The following is a 21,612-nucleotide window of genomic DNA, read 5'->3' as shown; positions in this document are numbered from 1 at the left end:
AGGTCTGGTTCTGCCCTCAAGCTGCAATTAAGCTGAAATACCTAATATAACAGATCACTGAACCTTAGAACAAAGAATACTGTAATGACAATCAAATTTTCATTTTCAGTGCTTTCTTTTATTAAATGTCGGTTATCTTTGAAGTTACCAGTAATATTTACAGTACTGTGTGTATTCAATGGCTGTCTCTCTTGGGCCATTATTGAAATATCTCCAGGCAGTCACCAATCACTTAGAGATAACAAGTATGTCATGCATTATTCCTTAAATCGGTTAACCAACTGAATAATAATGTTCCTCAGAAATATCCTTGCAATGAAATGACCAATTATAATATGTAGTAGGGTTTTGTTTGTGGTCAGGAACAGGCTTAATTTATCTAAGAAACCAATATTTTAGAGAACCTTAAAGTGATTCATATGTACTGAAGCATCTATTATGATTTAACCATTGGCTGCATTTAGAAGTTATAATGATTGATTGCAGTCAAGAACAGCTGTTTATTTTATTACTTAATTTACAATTCAGGATTATGATTAATTTTCTCCACTTTTTCTCTATGAAAAGATATATAATAAACATGTGGCCTGACACTCTGCAAGAAATTGCACTGAAATTAGGTGGGAGTGCTGAGCAGAGCACTTGTGAAATGAGACCATTATTTGGGGGCCTCTTCATTCACTTCATGGTACATGCCACTTTGACAGAAAAGAAAGAAATGGCAGACACATAGAAGATAAAAAGCATTTTAGCAGGAGCCACTGGGTATCAAATTGGTTTAAGGGTATGATTTTGGGGTCTCTGCAGATAACTCCACTTGCTGTTATTGTGGATAAAAATGCTACCATGACGCAGTCTAATTAAGTGACAAAACAAATTAGGTCTACATGGTATTATTTCTCCCAGAATTAACTGTGCTCTATAGCAAAATATTGCACATAAAATATAGGTCAAGTTTGAATCCTTTTAAAAACCAGAGCCTAAATATTATAAATGTATTCCTGGAAATGGTGGGCTTGCCCTCTACTGCCCCCCTGCTTTCCATGTGTGACTCTACAAAGGTCTGTCTCAGTTCCCCCTTATCTCAGGACCCTTTAATAAACTGCACACAGGCTTTCTCGTGGCTAACTCTAACCCTGCCCGAGGTTCGGTGAATAAAAAACAGTTCAAAACAATCCTCAAACCACAAAATAAAGTGTATCAACATAATACAAAAGCTCATACTCATCTCTGGCATCTTCTGCCAGTCATGGAGCAATTCTTCTATCCCAATCTGCTCTTCAACAAGCAGCCACCCTAACCAGGGCTCAGGCTTCCTCAACTTATTCCCTTTAGCTCAAAGAGGTCAGCAGGAAAGCAGCATTGCTGCTTTCCTGGCCCTCCCTTGGTTACTCAAGGTCTGTTACAGGAGCCTCCAGCTCTCTGCAGCCTCTCACATCTCTTCCTCTAGCAGCACCTTTACTTCCCTAGGTTGAGAGAGGTCAGTCTTACTACTGTCTCCCCCTTTGTAAGGCCGAGGTGCCTTCCCTTAAGCTCTATTGGGCAGCAGGTAAATAATCACAGGTTGACTGGCCCCTGCTTCCTCTTCCTGGGGTCAGTCACCCAGCCAACAGTTACATTAGTTAAATTCCTAATATTTACTATAATATATTTTTTTTAATTTTTGAAAAGGCTCTCTTTTTGTTGACTTGGGAATGGATAACAATAGCAGATGTAATAATTTCAATTATTCTGCTATAGAAAAGAGACATTTTCCATCTCTTTTAGGTCCAACATTTAAACAACGTATTCCATTGCCAAGCTTATCCATTCATTCCTATGCACTGAAGATAACCATAAACAGTTCTATGATCATTTTTTGTTAAAGAATTAGAACTTCTGTGTGAGCAGCGGCACAGGAGCCAGCAAACAGGGCTGCTAACAGGGGAGTTTGAGTGGGAGTTTGCAGGGGGAGGTGGAAGGGGGCGGCGCCGCGTCCCCTGTGTTCCCCAGGTACAAGCACCGAGCGAGGCCGGGACAGCAGCAGCCATGAGCCAAGCCGCGGAGGATACACCGAGGATGAGAGCATGCAGCAGCTGCGGTATGTACCTGGTTCTAGCGGGGGACCCAGAACAGTACTATGTTTGCATGAAGTGTCGCCTAATAGAGCTGCTGGAGGAAAAGATCCAGGGCCTAGAGCTGCAGGTAGAAACCCTGATAGAGAATAGAAGGGGGTTCGAGCAGCTGATGGAGCTGAAGGGGAACGCCCAGGGGCACAGGGGGGAGCAGGGGCTAAGGCCAACGAGGGGGGACCACCAGACGAGGAAGATGGGCGGTGGAAGCATGTGACCGTGAGAAGCAGGCCGAGGAAAAGGAGAGCCAGTGAGGGGGAAATAGAGCTAAGGAACAGGTTTGAAGGTTTGGAGAATGAGGAAGGGGTACAGCAGGTGGTAGCTGACGGTGGGAGGCCAAGGAAAAAGAGACGAGCGGCCAGTCCCATAGAAAGAGGGGAGGAGTCTATGGAGGCAGCACCAAGTTTGGGCCCAGGGAGGTTACAGGATGGCTTAAGGGGAACCACAAGGGATGATAGGAATGGAAGGAGCGTGCAACGAGGGGGGACGGGGGATAGGTTAGAGGACCGCACTATCCCCAGGCAAAGGCAGGTCTACGTGATTGGGGATTCCATACTGAGAAGGTTGGACAGTCCTGTGACCAGGGCCGATCTGGAGAACAGAAGGGTGTGCTGTCTACCGGGCGCTAAAATACGGGCTGTGGACCTGAGGTTGAAAAGGATCCTAAGAGGAGCAGGTAAGAACCCTTTGGTCATCCTTCATGTGGGAACGAATGACACTACTAGATTCTCGCTAGACAGGATCAAGGGAGACTATGCCAGGTTGGGTAAGACGCTCAAGGAAATTGAGGCTCAGGTGATCTTCATTGGGATCCTACCTGTCCCTAGGGAAGGGCGCCAAAGGGGTGAGAGAATCGTGACAATTAACAGTTGGCTGAGGGAGTGGTGTTACAAGGAGGGCTTTGGGATGTATGGGCACTGGGAGGCTTTTGGGGACAGACAACTGTTCTCACGGGATGGGCTCCACCTAAGTAGGGAAGGAAGTAGACTTCTAGGAGGGAGGCTGGCTCATCTGATTAAAAGAGCTTTAAACTAGACACTGGGGGGAGATGGTTGGGAGAGGTCCTGGTGCTCTCCACGCCAAATTTACACATTGGGAGTGAGAACAACAAGATAACAACAGATATAGCCAGAGGGGGACAGGCAGGTGTAAGGAAGAGGGGGGGGACGGATACTAGATCTACAGGTCATGCTGGTAGTACTGTGTCCCTAACGAGTTGGGTGAAAAAAGTGAGAGGAGCCCAACAGCAAAAATTAGGATGTATGTTCACCAATGCGAGAAGCTTAGGTAATAAAATGGAGGAACTGGAGCTCTTGGTCTGAGAATTGAAACCGGATATCATAGGAATAACCGAAACATGGTGGAACGGTAGCCATGACTGGAGTACAGGTATGGAAGGGTATGTGCTATTTAGGAAAGACCGATGCAAAGGTAAAGGTGGGGGAGTAGCATTGTATATCAATAATGAGGTGAAATGTAATGAAATAACTAGCAATGCAATGGATAATACGGAGTCTGTCTGGGCAATGGTCACATTGGGGAAGAAAACTACTAGAGCCTCACCCGGGATAGTGATTGGGGTGTGCTATAGACCGCCGGGATCTAGCCTGGAGACGGATAGAGAGATCTTTAATGTTTTTAAGGAGGTAAACACTAATAGGAACTGCTTGATCATGGGGGATTTTAATTTCCCGGATATAGATTGGGAAACAAATGCTAGTAATAATAATAGGGCTCAGCTTTTCCTAGACGTGATAGCTGATGAATTCCTTCATCAAGTGGTTACTGAACCGACGAGGGGGGATGCCATTTTAGATCTGGTTTTGGTGAGTAACGAGGACCTTGTTGAGGAAATAGTTGTAGGGGACAACCTTGGCTCGAGTGATCATGAGCTAATTCGTTTCAAAATAAATGAGAGGATAATCAATATTGCATCTGAGACTAGGGTTTACGATTTCAAAAGGGCTAACTTTACTAAACTAAGGCGACTAGTTAGGGAAGTGGACTGGACTGACATATTTAGGGATCTAAAGGCAGATGACGCCTGGGGTTACTTCAGGTTGAAGTTGCAGGAGATGTCAGAGGCATGTATCCCGAGAAAGGGAAAACGGCTCGTAGGTAGCAGTTTTAGACCGAGCTGGATGAGCAAGCGTCTCAGAGGGGTCATTAAGAAAAAACAGAAAGCGTACCAGGAGTGGAAAATGGGAGGGATCAGCAAAGAAACCTACCTTATTGAGGTCAGAGGGTGTAGGGAAGCAGTGAGAAAGGCAAAGCGACAGGTGGAGATGGACCTAGCAAAGGGGATTAAAACCAATAGCAAAAGGTTTTTTAGCCATATAAATAGGAAGAAAACCAAGAAAGAAGAAGTGGGACCGCTTAAAACTTTGAACGGAGTGGAGATTAGGGATAATCTTGGAATGGCACAATATCTGAACGAATATTTTGCCTCGGTTTTTAATGAGGCTAATGAAGGGCTAAGGAATAGTGATAGAGGGACCGATGGGAATGAGGATATGGGGGTAGACATTACGGTATCGGAGGTGGAAGCCAAACTTGAACAGCTTAACGGAAGTAAATCGGGGGGCCCGGATAATCTTCATCCTAGAATATTAAGGGAATTAGCGAGTGATTTTGCTAGCCCATTAGCGATGATTTTTAATAAATCTCTAAATTCGGGGATTGTACCATTTGACTGGAGATTAGCTAATGTAGTTCCTATATTCAAGAAGGGGAAAAAAAGTGACCCGGGTAACTACAGGCCTGTTAGTTTAACATATGTAGTATGCAAAGTCATGGAAAAATTTTTAAAAGAGAGAGTGGTTACGGAGCAGGAGGCCGATGGCAACTGGGATAGTTTACAGCATGGATTTACGAAAGGTAGATCGTGCCAAACCAACCTGATCTCCTTCTTTGAGAAAGTAACAGATTTTTTAGACAAGGAAAATGCAGTGGATCTAATATATCTGGATTTCAGTAAGGCGTTTGATACAGTACCGCATGAGGAATTACTGGTTAAATTGGAAAAGATGGGGATTGAAATGAAAATCCAGAGGTGGATAAGGAGCTGGTTAAAGGGGAGACTGCAGAGGGTAGTATTGAAGGGGGAACTGTCGGGTTGGAGGAGGGTTACCAGTGGAGTTCCTCAAGGTTCGGTTTTGGGTCCGATTTTATTCAATCTATTTATTGCTGACCTGGGAACCAAGAGTAGGAGTGGGCTGATAAAGTTTGCGGACGACACCAAGTTGGGAGGTATTGCCAATTCGGAAAAGGATCGGGATATCCTCCAGGGAGATTTGGATGACCTTGTAAACTGGAGTATTAGTAACAGGATGAAATTCAATAGTGAGAAGTGTAAGGTTATGCATTTAGGGATGACTAACAAGAATTTTAGTTATAAGCTAGGGACGCACCAGTTGCAAGTAACGGAGGAGGAGAAGGACCTAGGAGTCCTGGTTGATCGTAGGATGACTATGAGCAGGCAATGTGATGTGGCCGTTAAAAAAGCTAATGCGGTCTTGGGATGCATTAGGCAAGGTATTTCTAGTAGGGATAAGGAGGTGCTAGTCCCGTTATATAAGGTGTTGGTGAGACCTCATCTGGAGTATTGTGTGCAGTTTTGGTCTCCCATGTTTAAGAAGGATGAATTCAAACTGGAACGGGTACAAAGAAGGGCCACTAGAATGATCCGAGGAATGGAAGGCCTGTCGTATGAAAGGAGACTTGAGGAACTCGGTTTGTTTTCCCTAACCAAAAGAAGGATAAGAGGAGATATGATTGCACTCTTTAAATATATCAGAGGGATAAATACCAGGGAAGGAGAGGAATTATTTCAGCTCAGTGCTAATGTGGACACGAGGACAAACGGATATAAATTGTCAGTCAGGAAATTTAGGCTTGAAATTAGACGAAGGTTTCTAACTATCAGGGGAGTGCAATACTGGAACAGCCTACCGAGGGAAACAGTGGGGGCGAAGGACCTCCATGACTTTAAGATTAAGCTAGATAAGTTCATGGAGGAGATGGTATGATAGGATACCGGGCTTAGTCAATAGGTTAATTAAGTGCCACACTGGTAAATAGTACAATGGGTCAATGATATGATATTCTTAACCGTTTTCCAGAGGGTATGGCTGGAGAGTCTTGCCCGCATGCTCGGGGTTCAGCTGACCGCCATATTTAGGGTCGGGAAGGAATTTTCCTCCAGGGTAGATTGGCTGTGGCCCTGGAGGTTTTTCGCCTTCCTCCGAAGCATGGGGCAGGGGTCGCTTGCTAAAGGAGTGGGGGGATCAGCTTATGTGGCCTGCATCTTGCAGGAGGTCAGACTAGATGATCATAATGGTCCCTTCTGATCTTGAATTCTATGATTCTATGATTCTATGAACTTCATGAAATTCACCTGTAGATTTAAGACTCCTGTAGATTAAAGGTGTCAAGCTTTGCACAGCTCTGTTCATAATACAATATACAAAATGGATACAAAATTTATGTTGCTTGAGCCAAGAGTCACAATCCTAAAGAAATATTGTTAAATGCAGTAATGGTGAGTCTCTTGTTTTTAAAGTTGACTTGCATATAGAATTAAAAACACTTTATTACCTTGAACAAAAGGACTTATTTCACTGTACAGATAAAATGGAGACATTCAAAAAATTAACAAATGAACATTTCACCCTCTTTTTTTGAATTAGGTCCTGGGGTAGCTATGCTTGTAATGGCCAACTAGCTCCCAACTCAGGTGAAATGCACGGTGCTGAAAGTTTCATATCAAATACTGAATCCCGCAGGCTACCCAAATATTTGCAAGGACCCAAGTCTTTGTGGGGAACCAGACTATAAATTGTTTTCCCCCTTGAGTTTCCCTGCTAGAAGAAAGTTTATGAGGTGAATCTCCTCCCCACAAGCCTACTGCCACCAGGAAATATTGTAGGTAAGCTGGATGTTCCAACAGGTCTCTAAGGTAACTGTGATACTACGAGCATGCTGACTTGTCTCATCAAAGCAAGAGACGGACATCTACAAAAAGAATAGATGTCATGAGAGCTACAAGACAAAAAATATTGTAAGTAGCAGAATGTCTTCTCTTTAAAAAATTAAGTTCATTTACAGGTCACCTTTAAGGTAGTTTTCATCAAAGACCTATATTTTCAATTTTTATTTCTTTCTTTAACAATTTTTGATGGCAGTTAGTTTAATTCTAAATTTAGAACTGTAAAATGACTCTACAAAGATGGTAAGTGCTATACAAAATGTTGTATTCTTTGTCTTTTCTTTCCATGAAGTCATCTTCCCTCTCACATGTGCTGACTTTCTTCTCTATGCTCTCCTTTACTTTGATTGATTAATTTTCCACTATACCACCTTTTCCAGTTCCTCCCTTTGATTCTCATTTTTATTGCCTCCTGTTTTATGATATCTTTTTTCCTGTCTCTCTAATCCTCGGCCCTGCTATATGATATAACATGCTAGTCTCCTGGTCTCTCAAGCAAAGGCACACAGCACTCCAGGGATCAGAATTCAATACAGTTCACTTTTCTGCCAGGCCCCACCCCCCCAAAAGACAACAGAGATAAGCAGAGGGGCAGAGACAACAAAAAAGGGGAAGGGAATAGAGGCAGCACTGGTTCACAATAAAGTTGCTCCAAAATAATGGTGTCAAATTTTTTAATATACTTATCTACTGCCTTTCAGCTGCATTTTAACACCAAGGTCTCAAGGGGTAATGTAGTAGCTTCGGCTCAGGTTTATCTTGTTTTTGTGGATTTAGGTCTCAGTCATAACCTTATTTTATGAAGTATGTGAATGGTTTACAAATTCAGGTAAGATGTTTAAGTGGGGTAATGGTAAAAGATATGTTTAGTTTGTTTCTGCTTGCCCTCTTTCTTGATTGTTCCCACACATACTGTATGCAACAATTGAATGATGAAGAGCATTATTTAATACCAACCTCAAATCCCGGGTATGTCAACTTAGCACCATGCTGGCACCTCAAAGATGTCATTGCTGATTTTGCTGCACAATCCAAATATGTGAAGCAGCAAGGAGCTGGTTAACCTTATTTTAATCTATAAAATGTCATCAGCACAGTGACACAGCATGAAAGGAGTCTTGATTGAGCAACTGCTTGTATTTGAGAGACTGTAATTCAATTTTGCTACTCAGATGAAGATTGACAGCTACCACAGTTAGCAGTAAAGCTTTCTTTTATCTTGTTTGAGCAGGTCACTCAGAAGTAAAAATAAGATGAAAAATGTGTCCATCCTGACTATGCTCTGAGACAAAGTTCCTCCTCTATCTTGGTGGTTCCTGCGCTTATTGGTGGATTTGTTCACCTCAGAGATTCACTATGTGGGTCAGGGAACAGCCCAGAGACCTTCCCCTCTGATAGGGCCCACAATCCAGGTCAATTCCTCCTGTGTCTGATCAGGAGTTGGGAGGTTTGGGGGGAATCCAGGTCCGCCATCTACTCTGGGTTCCAGCCCAGGGCCCTGTGGACTACAGCTGTTTAGAGTGCCTCCTGGAACAGCTGCGTGACAGCTACAACTCCCTGGGCTACTTCCCCATGGCCTCCTCCCAACACCTTCTTTATCCTCACCACAGGACCTTTCTCCTGGTGTCTGACAATGCTTGTACTCTTCAATCCTCCAGTAATACACCTTCCCACTCTCAGCTCCTAGTGCCTCTTGCTCCCAGCTCCTCGCATGCATACTACAAACTGAAGTGAGGTCCTTTTTAAACTCAGCTGCCCTGATTAGCCAGTCTGTCCTAATTGATTCTAGCAGTTTCTTCTTAATTGGCTCCAGGTGTCTTAATTAGGCTGCCTGCCTTAATTGGTTCCAGCAAGTTCCTGCTTGTTCTGGAACTGCACCTATTACCTTACCCAGGGAAAAGGGATCTACTTAATCTGGGACTAATATTTATGCCTTCTAACACTCTCCTGTATGCATCTGACCTGACCCTGCCATAGCTCATTAATGCTTAGTTTGATAGAAAGGTCATAAAGTATAACACTGCTGAGCAGAGTTACATGAAAATGTATTGCATAATTTCTACAGAAACAAAGTTGTTGTGTGTTGATAGCATTAGCACAATGGACCAAATTAATTTTTGTGGTAATTCAGAGGATTTCACTGAAGTACACAAGGGAAGAATTTGGCCGTTTGTGAACACTACACACAATTATTATGTCTAACTATCTTTAAGTCAAATACAAAAGTTCAGGTAATAGAAATTCTGAGTTATGCACTCATATTCACTTTTCCCTGTAAAGCCTGGAGGCCATAGCCAATGACTGCAAACCATGCTGCTCCCACTGCTTACAAGAAGATTACCTCCACAAATTGTGTGAAAACTCAGCACAAGAACTTCAACTGAAAGTTACCACTATTAAAATGCTGGTTAGTATGTGCACTCTGAATGACATAACTCTTGAGATTAACTATTCTTAATTAACTCATAACAAGTTTGATGGATTGGTAGAGACGTTAATCCAAGAAAGAAAACAAACAAACAAGCAAGCCAACAACAAACATGTTCCAATCTATATCACAGTATCATCACCACAAGCCCTGTGGGGAGAAATGAGGTGGAGACCCCCACTTTCTCCACCAACTTCCTGTGGTGAGAAAAATGTAAAAGCCCTCTGCCCAGACAGGACTAAACAAATATTAATAAATAAATAATAGGAGATATACCAATCTCCTAGAACTGGAAGGGACCTTGAAATGTCATTGAGTCCAGCCCCATGCCTTCACTAGCAGGACCAAGTACTGATTTTTGCCCCAGATCCCTAAGTGGCCCCCTCAAGGATTGAATTCACAACCCTGGGTTTAGCAGGCCATGCTCAAACCACTGAGCTATCCCTCCCCCCCAAATATTGAAACAAACACAAAAGGTACCTCTCTTATTTATTATAAACAGGTGGGATGAGAGCTAATTTCCTTTAAAAATTATAGCTATACCACTGTTTTCTATCTGTTTCTCAGCCCTTGACACTTTTGGCTGGAAAAAAACGGTTACTCAGCTTTCATAATTGTTGTTCTTCGAGATGTGTTGCTCATGTCCATTCCATTGTAGGTGTGTGCTTGCCACATGCACCAGTGCCAGAAGTTTTTACCCTTAGTGGTATCTGTAGTGGGCTGGCTCTGGCGTCCTCTGGAGTGGCGCGCATATGCGCCGGTAGAAGGGTGCTGCTGGCTCCCTCCTCCCTCAGTTCCTACTTGCCGGAACTACAACAGAAGGGAAGAAGGGTGGGTCATGGAATGGACATGAGCAACACAACTCAAAGAACAACAGTTACGAGAAGGTGAGTAACTGCTTTTTTCTTCTCTGATTCCTCATGTCCATTCCATTTTAGGTGACTCCCAAGCAGTACCTTCGAAGGCGGGTAGGAGTTCACAGATGTGTTGATTACAACACAGCTCTGCCAAATCCAGCATCATCTCTGGCCTGCGGATGATGGCATAATGCCTCATGAAGGTGTGTACCGATGACCATGTCACAGCTCTACAGATGCCCTGGATGGGGACCTGGGCCAGAAACATGCCTGAGCCCTCGTGGAGTGAGCAGTTATTAATGGTGGAGGCACCACCCATGTCAATTTGCGAGCGGTATGGATGCATATCGCAATCCAGGACAAAATCCTCTGAGCTGACCATGATAGGAGAAAGGCGTTGGACAACAAGCTGCTGTTGAGGCCTTGCAGAGAGCAGAACTGATGGCATTTTCCCTTCTTCTTGGTAGTGAACAGGTCCACTTGGGGAGCTCCCCACCTGTGGAAGAGCATCTTGACGATCTCCATATGGAGTGACCACTTGTGGTGAGAGAAGAAGGACCTGCTTAGGCAATCCGCCAGCATATTCCAAACTCCAGGGAGATGGGAGGCTTCCAAGTGGATTGCATGCTGGATACAGAAGTCCCACAGGCAAAGGTCATCCTGGCACAGGGTCGATGATTGGGCTCCCCCTAGTCTATTGACATACAAGAATATGGTGGCTGTGTTGTCTGTCAGCACCTCTACCATGTGACCAGACAGATGGGGAAGAAATACCTAGCAAGCTAGGTGAATGGCCCTGAGCTCTGCGACATTTATGTGAAGCAACAACTCTAGCAACCATAGCCCTTAAGTCTTGAGGACACCAACGTACACTCCCCAACCAAGGTCAGATGTATCCGACACTGGGGATGCTGTGGGTCTTGGAGTCGCAAATGGAACACCTTCCATCACCGGGTGTGGGTTGGACCACAACTGTAGGGAGGTAAGTACCTGGGTCGGGATCATGAAAAGTCTGTCTAAGGGGTGTCTGACTGGGGAATAAACCAACAGCCACATTTTAAGGGGCTGCAGTCTCACATGCTGCGGATCGATGCCTGGAGTCCAGCATTCTGTGCCAGGAACTCACAGACTGTTTGCGGGTCTGTGATCCAGGGTGCAGCTCTGGAGGTTGCTGACATGGCCCTAGAGCATGAGAAGGTTGGGATACGTTGCCGCAGGGGCGACTTATATAGGGCTGCCATTGAAGGCTTTCCCCTTGAAATGAGTGGAAGGAAGAGGCCCTGGGGCCTCTCCTCCCGGAGTGTGGACGGCATTGGGAGGGAGAGGATGCTGCTTGAAAGGCTTTCGGGGTAGATGTTACCACGTGCCTCTAGGAGGCAGGTCGTGGGGCGACTATGTTCAGCTGGTGAGGCTGCCACCTGACTGGGTTCTGGAGACGGCAAGATAGCCCAAGCCGATGTAGACTCCAATTCTCCATTATCCTTGCCCTTATGGGTGCCTGGGGAGTAACCCCTTCCCATGTGTTTCTTACACCTTACTGGTGACAGGGATCAGTACAGAGAGGAATTTGGTGCTGGGGGGAGGGAGGCACTTCTTGTCAATGCTGAAGTACTTGGTACTGTGTCTGACTATGCTCGCTCCAAAGACAGTGCCAGCACTGACTCCATGAGGAGCGCACCCAGTTTAATGTCTCTTTCCTTCTTGGTCTGGGGCTAGAATCCCTTGCAAATGCAATGCTTCTCGCGAATGTGGGATTCACCCAGACACTTTAAACAATTTAAATTGCTGATTGGCATGGGCTTTTTACAGCGATCGCATGGCTTGAAGCCTGGGGAGCGGGGCATGCCCCATCCCTGGGCTAAGTTCCTTGGGGGACTATCAATCACTAAAGTACACTAAAAAATTAAGAACAGTAACTACAACTATTTACAAAGAAAAAAGTTCAAAGAACCACTGAATGGGAACCACTTGCTAGAGCAAAGGGAGCATTCCAGCACTGACATTGGCAGTAAGAAGGAACTGAAGGAGGGGAGCCAGTGGTGCCCTTATGCTGGTGCATATGCATGCCACTACAGAAGGCACCAGAGCCGGTTCCCTACGGATACCACTGAGGGTAAAAACTTCCAGCACTGGTGCATGTGGCGAGCACACACACCTACAATGGAATGGACATGAGCAAGCACTTGAAGAACATAGGAACTTCCTCATACAAGAAGCTACAGAGTTTCACTTGTGTAAGTGAGCCCTTTCCTCCAAAACAATTCAATTCAGCTTCTCCATGCACCTTGCCTACTCTGCCAATTCATTAATTCCCTTTAGAGCTGAAAAATCAGTCTCCTAGTGCTCCCTACTTTCTCTGTAGTGCTCCCTACTTTCTCTGATCCAGTTTGGTTGAAAAGTAACCATTATTTTCTGAGGGGGCAACTTCCCAGGCACTACCCCTTCCTCTAGTTTGATCTTCTCCTTAAATATTGCCCCTGTCCATTAAGACATAAAATATCAAGTTTGCAATAGAGAATAAAAGTGATAATAGTGGAGAACATGGCACACTGAAGATCTTTTTGATTGACACAGATGCTTTTTTGGTCCAAGATGCTATCACAGAATGGGTGGAATTTGCCATTATACTGTTAGGAATTAACTTGCTGTATGCTACATAAATCTGACTGAGTCACAAATGAACCATCTGGCTAGGGAGGATTTTAAGGATATGTCAGAGGACACAGTGGATGGAAATGAGAAAATAATGCTGATGGCTTAGAACACTCACTACATGTGAGAAATATTTGTACCACTCTGCTTAGATACAATTTATGCTACAACTACTCTCTCAAGCTTTGGGTCAGGCAGAAAAAGGGGAAAACTCTCTGATGTGCAGAAAGGAGAGATGACTTGTGTAAAGAAATGCTTCTGGGATCCAAAGAACAATTTTATCTTTGTGAGAGCTTCAACGAGATTTCTTGAAGGAGAGGGCTCTGATTTCTGTTGATCTTCTAATGGAGATTATGGCTAGTAAGAAAAAAGGGTTTTAAGAAAAATAAGATAAAAATATGCATAATGCATAGGTCCAGAAGTGGAAAAATTAGGGCCTGTAAGAGTATGGAGCAATGAACCAGTAAGATTATTTTAGCAACAACATTTTGAATGGACTTAATGGGAAGAAATGGTACAAGCACTGAGGGTAGAGAGGAAGAGATTACAGTTGATGAGGTGTGGGGTGAGTAGGGCTTGGACAAGAACTTGGGCAGTGTGGGCAGAAAGGAGAAGTTGGCTCTTGGTAGCGTTGCACTGAAACAAGTGGCAAGAGTTAAACATGACCTGGGTGTGAGGCTCAAAAGGGATGGACGAGTCAAAAATATAGTCAAAATTATGGTGTCAGTGACAGAGATGATGGTGTTGTTCTTCTCTGCAATAGAAAAATAAGGGGTAGAAGGAGGATTTGGGGGAAGATATCTGGGCCTCCATTTATAGCTGGATATCCTCAAGGAGATGATTACCTGTTTTGTTCATTCCCTCTGTGGCATCTGGCACTGGCCACTGTCGTTAGACAAGATACTGGGCTAGATGGACATTTGGTCTGACCCAGTATGGCCATTCTTATGTTCCACTATTCCTCTCTCAGTTCCTAACAATTAATTTAAAAAAAAACAGTAACAAAATTGTAGAAGTGGTCTTCCTCAAAAAATTCTCTACCTTTCACCTGTAATTCCATAGCCCCTTGCTCCATTGTGCATGCTGCTGGGCATCAGGGATTGTTCTTTTTAAGGTGCAAGGTATTCCTCCAGCCTCTGGCTCTGCTGCTTTTTCAGTGGATTATATTGCCTTGTCTCTTGTTCTTTTAAATTCAGTCTCTGCACACCTTTCAAACACTTGTGTTAATACTTGCATACATCCTTATAAGAAGAGTATTTCATAGTTTAACTCAACACTGCAAAGTTACGGGAATACATTCCACATATTTTCCCTTGTGGTTGTACCTACAATACTCTGCTGTATGACATGAAAGTTAAATAATTTTTCTGATAAATTACAGCAGTTCTTTCCCCCATGTATATTTTGAATAAGATGAAAGGTCAATGAAAAAAGGCAACAAGATTGATGAACTAAAGAGTAAAGTTTTCAGACAGACTGATCATAACAAGACAATATTTTACTCTGGTCTCTGTTTCTGAAGGCATGTGCTGAAGATTTATGGGAATATGGTGCAGGATGAACTATTATATTAAACATTGGAACATTCTTTCACCTCAGGCCAAAGATATATACAGTAAAAGCTTTTTTATCTGGCATGTTGGGAGAATGGGGGGGGGGGGGTGCCGGTAAGTGAAAAATTCCAGTTAACTAAGAGGGAAGGAGTTTGGGTGCAAGAGAGGATTCAGGACTAGGGGTTGGGGCGCCAGATCCGGGCAGTGCTTACTTTGGGCGGCTCCCCACAAGTGGCGACACGTCCCTGCTGCTCCTAGATGGAGGCAGAAGCTAGGAGGTTTTGCGTACTGCCTCTGTGCCCATGTGTCATCCCAGCAGCTCCCATTGGACGTGGTTCCTGGCCAATGGGACCTGCAGAGCCAGCACTGAGGGCGAGGCAGGGTGGGGGCAGTGCGCAGAGCTGCCTAGCCAAACATCCACCTACGAGCAGCAGGGATGTCGTCACTTGCAGGGAGCCACCTGAAGTGAGTGCCACCACCCGAAGTGAGCGCCGCCCGGATTCAGCACCCTGAATCCCCTCCAGAACCCCAACCTTCTGCTCTGAGCCCCCCCCAACTCCCTCCCAGAGCCCACACCCCCTCGCCCCAGCCCTGAGCCCCTCTCACACTCTGAGCCCCTGGTGACCATTCCTCCGCCTAGGAGCAACAGGGCCATGTTGCCGCTTCCAGGGAGCCACGTGGAGCCAGTTAGGGAGCCTGCTGGCCCCACGCCAACCGGACTATAAACCAGACTTTCAAGGAAGATCAGAAATGTTTAAAGAGCTTTCTGGTTGGTAAAGTGCCAGATAGCACAGCTTTTACTATACACAGAATTTGTACTGAAGTGCAAAACTGATATAAAATGCCTAGATAATAGTGTTCCTATTTCAATAGTCCCAAATACCATGTAAAGGGCTTACAAGAAATTACTACCTGAATTTCAAACGAGGAAAAAAAATATATAGACACTTATATTTGTGGGGACGAAGGACCTCCATGACTTTAAGATTAAGCTGGATAAGTTTATGGAGGGGATGGTATGATAGGATAACGGGTTTAGTCAATAGGTCAATAACGTGCCACACTGGTAATTAGTACAAAGGGTCAATGTTGGGATATTGTTAGCCCTTTCCAGAGGGTCTGGCTAGAGAGTCTTGCCCGCATGCTCGGGGTTCAGCTGATCGCCATATTTGGGGTCGGGAAGGAATTTTCCTCCAGGGTAGATTGGCAGTGGCCCTGGAGGTTTTTCGCCTTCCTCCGAAGCATGGGGCAGGGGTCGCTTGCTGGTGGATTATCTGCTACTTGAAGTCTCTAAATCACGATTTGGAGCATTCAACAGCAGAGTCAAGGGAGAGAATTAGTTCAGGAGTGGGTGGATCGGCTTATGTGGCCTGCATCTTGCAGGAGGTCAGACTAGATGATCATAATGGTCCCTTCTGATCTTGAATTCTATGATTCTATGATTCTATAATTGTATCTGATGAATATTTGGTGTTTCAGACAAAAAAAGCAGAAAATTTTCAAAAGACAGCAAAACATACAATCATGCATAGCACTCACATGAATAATTCATTGACTTCATTGGGATTACTCATTAGTAATTGTCACAGAAATGGGCCGTGAGTGGTGGAAACACTTATCTTATTCAGGATATTCCATCCCTGCTAAATCCATTCAAATAGTAAAACTCTCCTCATATTCATTTCTTCATGATTTTTTTCTTATCCCCCACTTTACTAGATCAAAAGAGCTGTTTTTACCTTTATACTAAAAAAAGTACTACATATTTTAGCACTAATAATTGTAGATGAAGTGAAATATAAGAACAATGGAAAGATGATTAAGTTTATGTGGTGCTGGTTGCTTTTTATAAAAGAAAATGAGAAAGTTATGGTCAAAAATAAAAAAAGTGAAAATCTCAGTAAAATTGGAAAAGAAAAAGAAAAGCCATGGGACAATATTTGAATTATAAGAGAGTTTATTCTCCATTATAAAAGTTTATATACCTATCATTTAATAATTTTAAAACAATGGCTTACATAAAGGGCTAGAATCGCATAAAGGGGCCCTTAAAACCCTGGTTCAAATGATGGGAGGATTCTCCTGGTCCAGGCACTTAGGAAGATAGCCAAAGGCTTACTTCTGAGGGCCCATTTGCAAGCTATGGCACATGGGGTGTGCCAGGGATGGGACTGGGGATTGGAAGGGTGCCAGGGACAGGATTGCAACACACAATGATGTGAAAATTCCATGTAGCACCATAGCCCATAGGGCAGCCTGGGGAGATGGCTGTAAGTTGGACAGGTCTGAGTGCTGTCTAATCATGCTGTGGATGCTGGAACAACTTAGTGTAAGAATGGCACAAAGGAGTCTCAAAGCTACCTTAGCCCCCTTTCCTCCTGGCCTGTGAGTTTTGGGCTGAAACACAGAATAGAATCAAACCACAAATATGTAAAACTCTGTGGAAAAGTTTTTTTTTGTGAAAGACAGGGGAAAGAGATAAGTTTTTGTCACAGGAATCATGGCAATGGCAAGCATATTCTCCACCGTGCATGGGAATAGGCACTGTGGAAAAGTTAAATGTAAGTAAGGTATAAAGTGGAAAATGGTAAGTTTCAGAAAAAATCTGAAGCAGACATGGGTCTAAGGTAAAAAGTTGCAAGTCTAAATCTGGATTTCCCACAATCTTAGTTTTTGTTTTGCTTTGACCCATTACGCAAGTATGAATCCACAAAGTTCAACTCTGGATCTGAATTATTCCACAGATTCAGATCCATCTCTAATAAAAACTCATTTAATCATGGTTTGGAGCCCAGATGCTTTTTTTAACTGTCTGAAAACTATTTAAACATACAACTCCCTTCTTCATTCTGCTATATAAAAAAATGTCTTTTATTCATACAAACTTTTATGAGAAAAAATGTTACAGCACTGAAACTTCTGCAGAGCAAGAGAAATACGCAGTACTAGAGGACACTTTAAAAAACTTACTGGGAGACTTCTCTTCCACCTCTGTAGGCTCTTTTTTTTCTGCTTTTGGTGGGCCTTTGATTTTGTATATTAGTGAACGAAGTTTGCCCATCCAGGAAGTGTCTTCATCCATCTCCTCTTCTTCTTCAAGTGGAATACCTAACACATAGTAAAACTAATTAGAAACAAACCATATGCCTTCAAGATAAAATTGTTCAACACACATACTTAAAAAAAATCCACAACTTGTACTGCATACGGTTAAGAAATTTGTAGATTAGGAATATTGAAAATAGCTTTTAACCAGCAAATTTCATACAGAAAAAAATATGGTAATCAGCAAACTTCTAGAATGTTAGCTATAGTAGTACCCCTCAAAACAGCAAATGTACTTCAGTTATAGTGTAAATATTACAAATAATCAGATATATAATACTCCTTAGGAACATCAGTAGTTGTTTCCCCTTGCATAACAACACAGATATTGTTTTAGGAAGATTCTACTGCAATTAATGATGATACAAAAGTCCTGTAAGATTTGGCTAGGTTTTAGGGGGAGTTTAACAGTATATTCCTCTGGATGGGATGATTTAAAGGGGTTGGTTTGATGCTTTTATTTATTGGCTGGCTGAGTTTGTTTCTTGTTAAAGGACCCTGAGAGGATCCCAGAGCTTGGGCTCAAGCCCAATCCTGGAAGTCTAACACAGCAATGAAACAGCCCTGCAGCCTGAGCCCCGTGAGCCTGAGTTGGCTGGCACAGACCAGCCGTGGGTGTCTGGACATACTCTCACAGCACCTAGCACTGACCAGACTGTGTCTGAACCATGGTTACAGAGATGCTCCATTCCCTTATAGCTCCTATGTCTGACAGGACTGTGCGGGCATATTCTCCACTGAGCAACTGATATGTTCCCTCCAGAGCAGGGATGGAGGGGTAAAAGTGGTCTTTCCCTATAAGTGATGCTACCAGTTGTTTCATGCTGCGGTGGAGCCGGGCACTTGAACGGAGAGCAGGGAGCCTCTCTCTCCAACTGGCAACCAGGCAGTGTGGAGGAGAAAGCTGTTTGATTCAAATGCAGAGGAGACGAAATCCAGACAGGGCGGGGAGGAATAGATTAGGACAAGGAATCTGGTAAGAGTGGGACTGGAAGTGAGGACAGAAACTGGGACTCGCTGGGCAAGGAAGCTGCAATCTGGAGGGAGGGAAAGCTGAGACTGGAATCCAGGGTGCAGGGAAGGGGAATGGGACTGAGAGATCATGAGGGAAACAGAGAAGGGGATTTAGGGGTCAGTTGGCTGGAGAGAGGAGCGGGACTCTGAGATCATATTAGGAGCTGAGGTGTCGGGGGAGAACTTGGACTGGCTGCGCAAAGAGACAAGGATCCAGAGAGGGGAGTAGACTGCAGCAAAGAGTAAGGAAGGGGATGGATAAGACTGGACTGGATGAGAAGCCTGAGGAGAGACACTAGGACTGGGAGTCAGTGTGGGGAGGGGAAGACAGACTGGATGAGGAGCTGGGAGAAAGTAACTAGGATTAGCTGGGCAAAGAGACTGGGATTGGATGTGGGGAGGGGGAAAGAGGGAGTAAGAGAACTTGGAGGTGGAGACTAGGCTTGCTTGGCAAGGAGACTGTGGTTAGTATAAAAAGCCTGAGCATTGGAGACTGGAACTGGGTAGGTAAAAAGAGTGGGACTGGAACAAGATGAGAGTAGGGGAAAGACAGGCCTGGGGCAAGGATAAATTGGATGATATGTAGTGCAGAAGGAGTCAAATCTTGGGGGGAAAGAGGCAGCAGGGTCTGCATTCATTAGATCTACTCCCCTCCAGAGCCTGGAATGAAACCCAAGATTCCTGAGTCTCACCAGATCTCTCTGAAACACACTGCCAGTGCCCTATCTCCCTCTAATGTTGATCTGCAAAGAAGATTACAACCTACTACTTCTATCAGTTACCCCATTAACTTAAATGGCAGAGTTCTGTGACGTTTCAACTCTTAGGTTTCCAACTCTGCAGAAGAAACATGTAGGTGTCAATAAGATATCACATGATGGAATTTCTGATTTTTCAGTTTGTTTTTTAAAAAACCTAGGAAATTACACACAAACAGCTATGTGAAAAGAACAACTTTTAAGGTTGCAAAGTCAAGCACTCAAAACTTAAGAAATGCCAGAAGTAAAGTTGCCTGTGTAACCTTCATTCAACTCATTTCTGTGTATGCATTATACTTTCCTCAATTACATTGTCATATACTATTTTTTTCTACTTAGCATTCTGAGAGTACTTAGATTTCATATCACTTACTATGTTCAAAGCACTGCTCCCACTGACTTCAGTTGCATATGTGAGTGCTAAGCTTTTTTGTAAATTACATCCCAGGGTCCCTAATCAGAAAATCAGGAGCACAAATGATTATCACTTGTGAAAAGTTTGGTATAAATGACTTGCCTAGCATCACACAGAGATAGCTTCCTCTCCTCCAGAAAATCATTCAACTGATTTAACCATGAGATCATCCTTTCTCTTCCTACAATCCCCTGCCTCATTCATTACACACCTTCCAATCTCCTAGCGGAACTGCTGCTACATAATCCACACTGTAGAGTATGTGTGCACTACATTTAAAAACCTGTGGCTGGACCTTGCCAGCTGCCTCACGCTCACAGGACTCAGGTTTGCTGGGCTGCTTAATTGCCATGTAGATGTTCAGGCTTGGGCTCCAGCCTGAGCCCTGGGACTCCGCAAGTGGGGAGGGTCCCAGAGCTCAGGCTCCAGCCTGAGCCTGAATATCCATCCACACCGCAATTAAGCCCAAACCCTGTGAGCCTGAGTCAGCTGGCCAGCCATGGGTGTTTAATTGCAGTGCAGACATAGCCTTAGTGTGCAGGTGGTGGAGTCCCCCTTTCTGTGCCAGAGGTTGGTCCTGGCTTGCACCACCAGAATTGGAGTCCTCTTGGACTATGATTGGAGGGACTGGGTGGATGCCCATGATGCTCAGCCAGCGCATGGGGTTATTCATGTCATGTGGTCCAGGAGGTGACGGCAGCCTTGCCGCCTCCTCCTTCTCTTGTCTTCCTTGAGCAGGTCCTTTGGGAAACAGCTCCCCAGCCAACTCTCACTCCTGGCCCTCCAGAACTTGACTTCAGTCCCCTGCCCTGTGAGCCACCCTGGCCTCCCTGACACACAACCTACGTCAGCTGAACAACATCCAGCCAGTCCTTCTCCGAACCATGCCCAGGAAAACATCTGTATGCACTTGTGCTTCATACAATTCACTTCCTCGCCCTTGTGTCTTGCCCTGACACCAAGTGGCAGGACCTGGTGCCACCAACCACCTGTTGCCTCTTTCAACACTTGCAGAACCTCTCACTGAGGTTCTAGCTGCACTTCTCCCTGCACCTTCTGATTTTTGCACATCCCATCTGTGGCCCCACAAGACCTCCTTCCACCACTGGCCAATACGGCCATCACACCAGGTGGAGGAAGCTAGAAGTAGGGTGCTCTGCAACTATGAGGCCTACATTCAATCCCTTGTTTGATCATGCCTCCAAACAGAGTTCCTCTGGCTGGTGTCTACTGCCTCCTCATAGCCTTTGAGGAGCAGTGGGCGCTGTTGGAGTTCTCTGCTTAGTGCCCCCTTCAGATTCTTTGATTTTTGCCTGATGAACTTCACTCCCATCCTTGTTTTTAAATTTGTTGTCTCCACCATTCAGTTGTGGCCCAGGTCCACTGGTACCTCCCTCTGGGTTAAGTGGGAGGGACTTTAGATATGGGCGGGCTTAGGCCAACCACTTCCCGGTACCCACAATACAACTTATGCAACAAATGAAGCAGGTGTCCAACAAGTGAAGCAGAACCTTCACTACACAACCCTGATCCATTCTGAGAGCAGGTCCATTCTGTGAACTAAAGCAAGAGTCCTGTGGAAACAATAGTGTATGCTCATGTAACTAAAGAATATATCATAACACATGCACACAAGGGGGGCAAATTAAGGTTGCACAGGCAACTTTAATTCTGACATTTCCTAACTTATGAAGCAAAACAAACAAAAAAGGTATGTCCCCCCCATCCCCCA

General features: G+C 44.4%; 1 protein-coding gene across 1 annotated transcript in view; it reads right to left on the bottom strand.

Moving 5' to 3' along the window:
• RYR3 (ryanodine receptor 3) overlaps window positions 1–21,612 on the bottom strand; it is a 642,559-nt gene that overhangs the window by 309,169 nt on the left and 311,778 nt on the right. Inside the window, 1 exon segment of the mRNA XM_045013234.1 lies at window positions 17,559–17,696. Coding sequence (XP_044869169.1) covers window positions 17,559–17,696 — 138 coding nt within the window.

This window comes from Mauremys mutica, chromosome 4 (genome assembly GCF_020497125.1).
Source record: "Mauremys mutica isolate MM-2020 ecotype Southern chromosome 4, ASM2049712v1, whole genome shotgun sequence".
Lineage (NCBI taxonomy): Eukaryota > Metazoa > Chordata > Testudines > Geoemydidae > Mauremys > Mauremys mutica.
The sequence above is the reverse complement of the archived record's forward strand: the minus strand, read 5'-3'. Positions and strand labels throughout refer to the sequence as shown.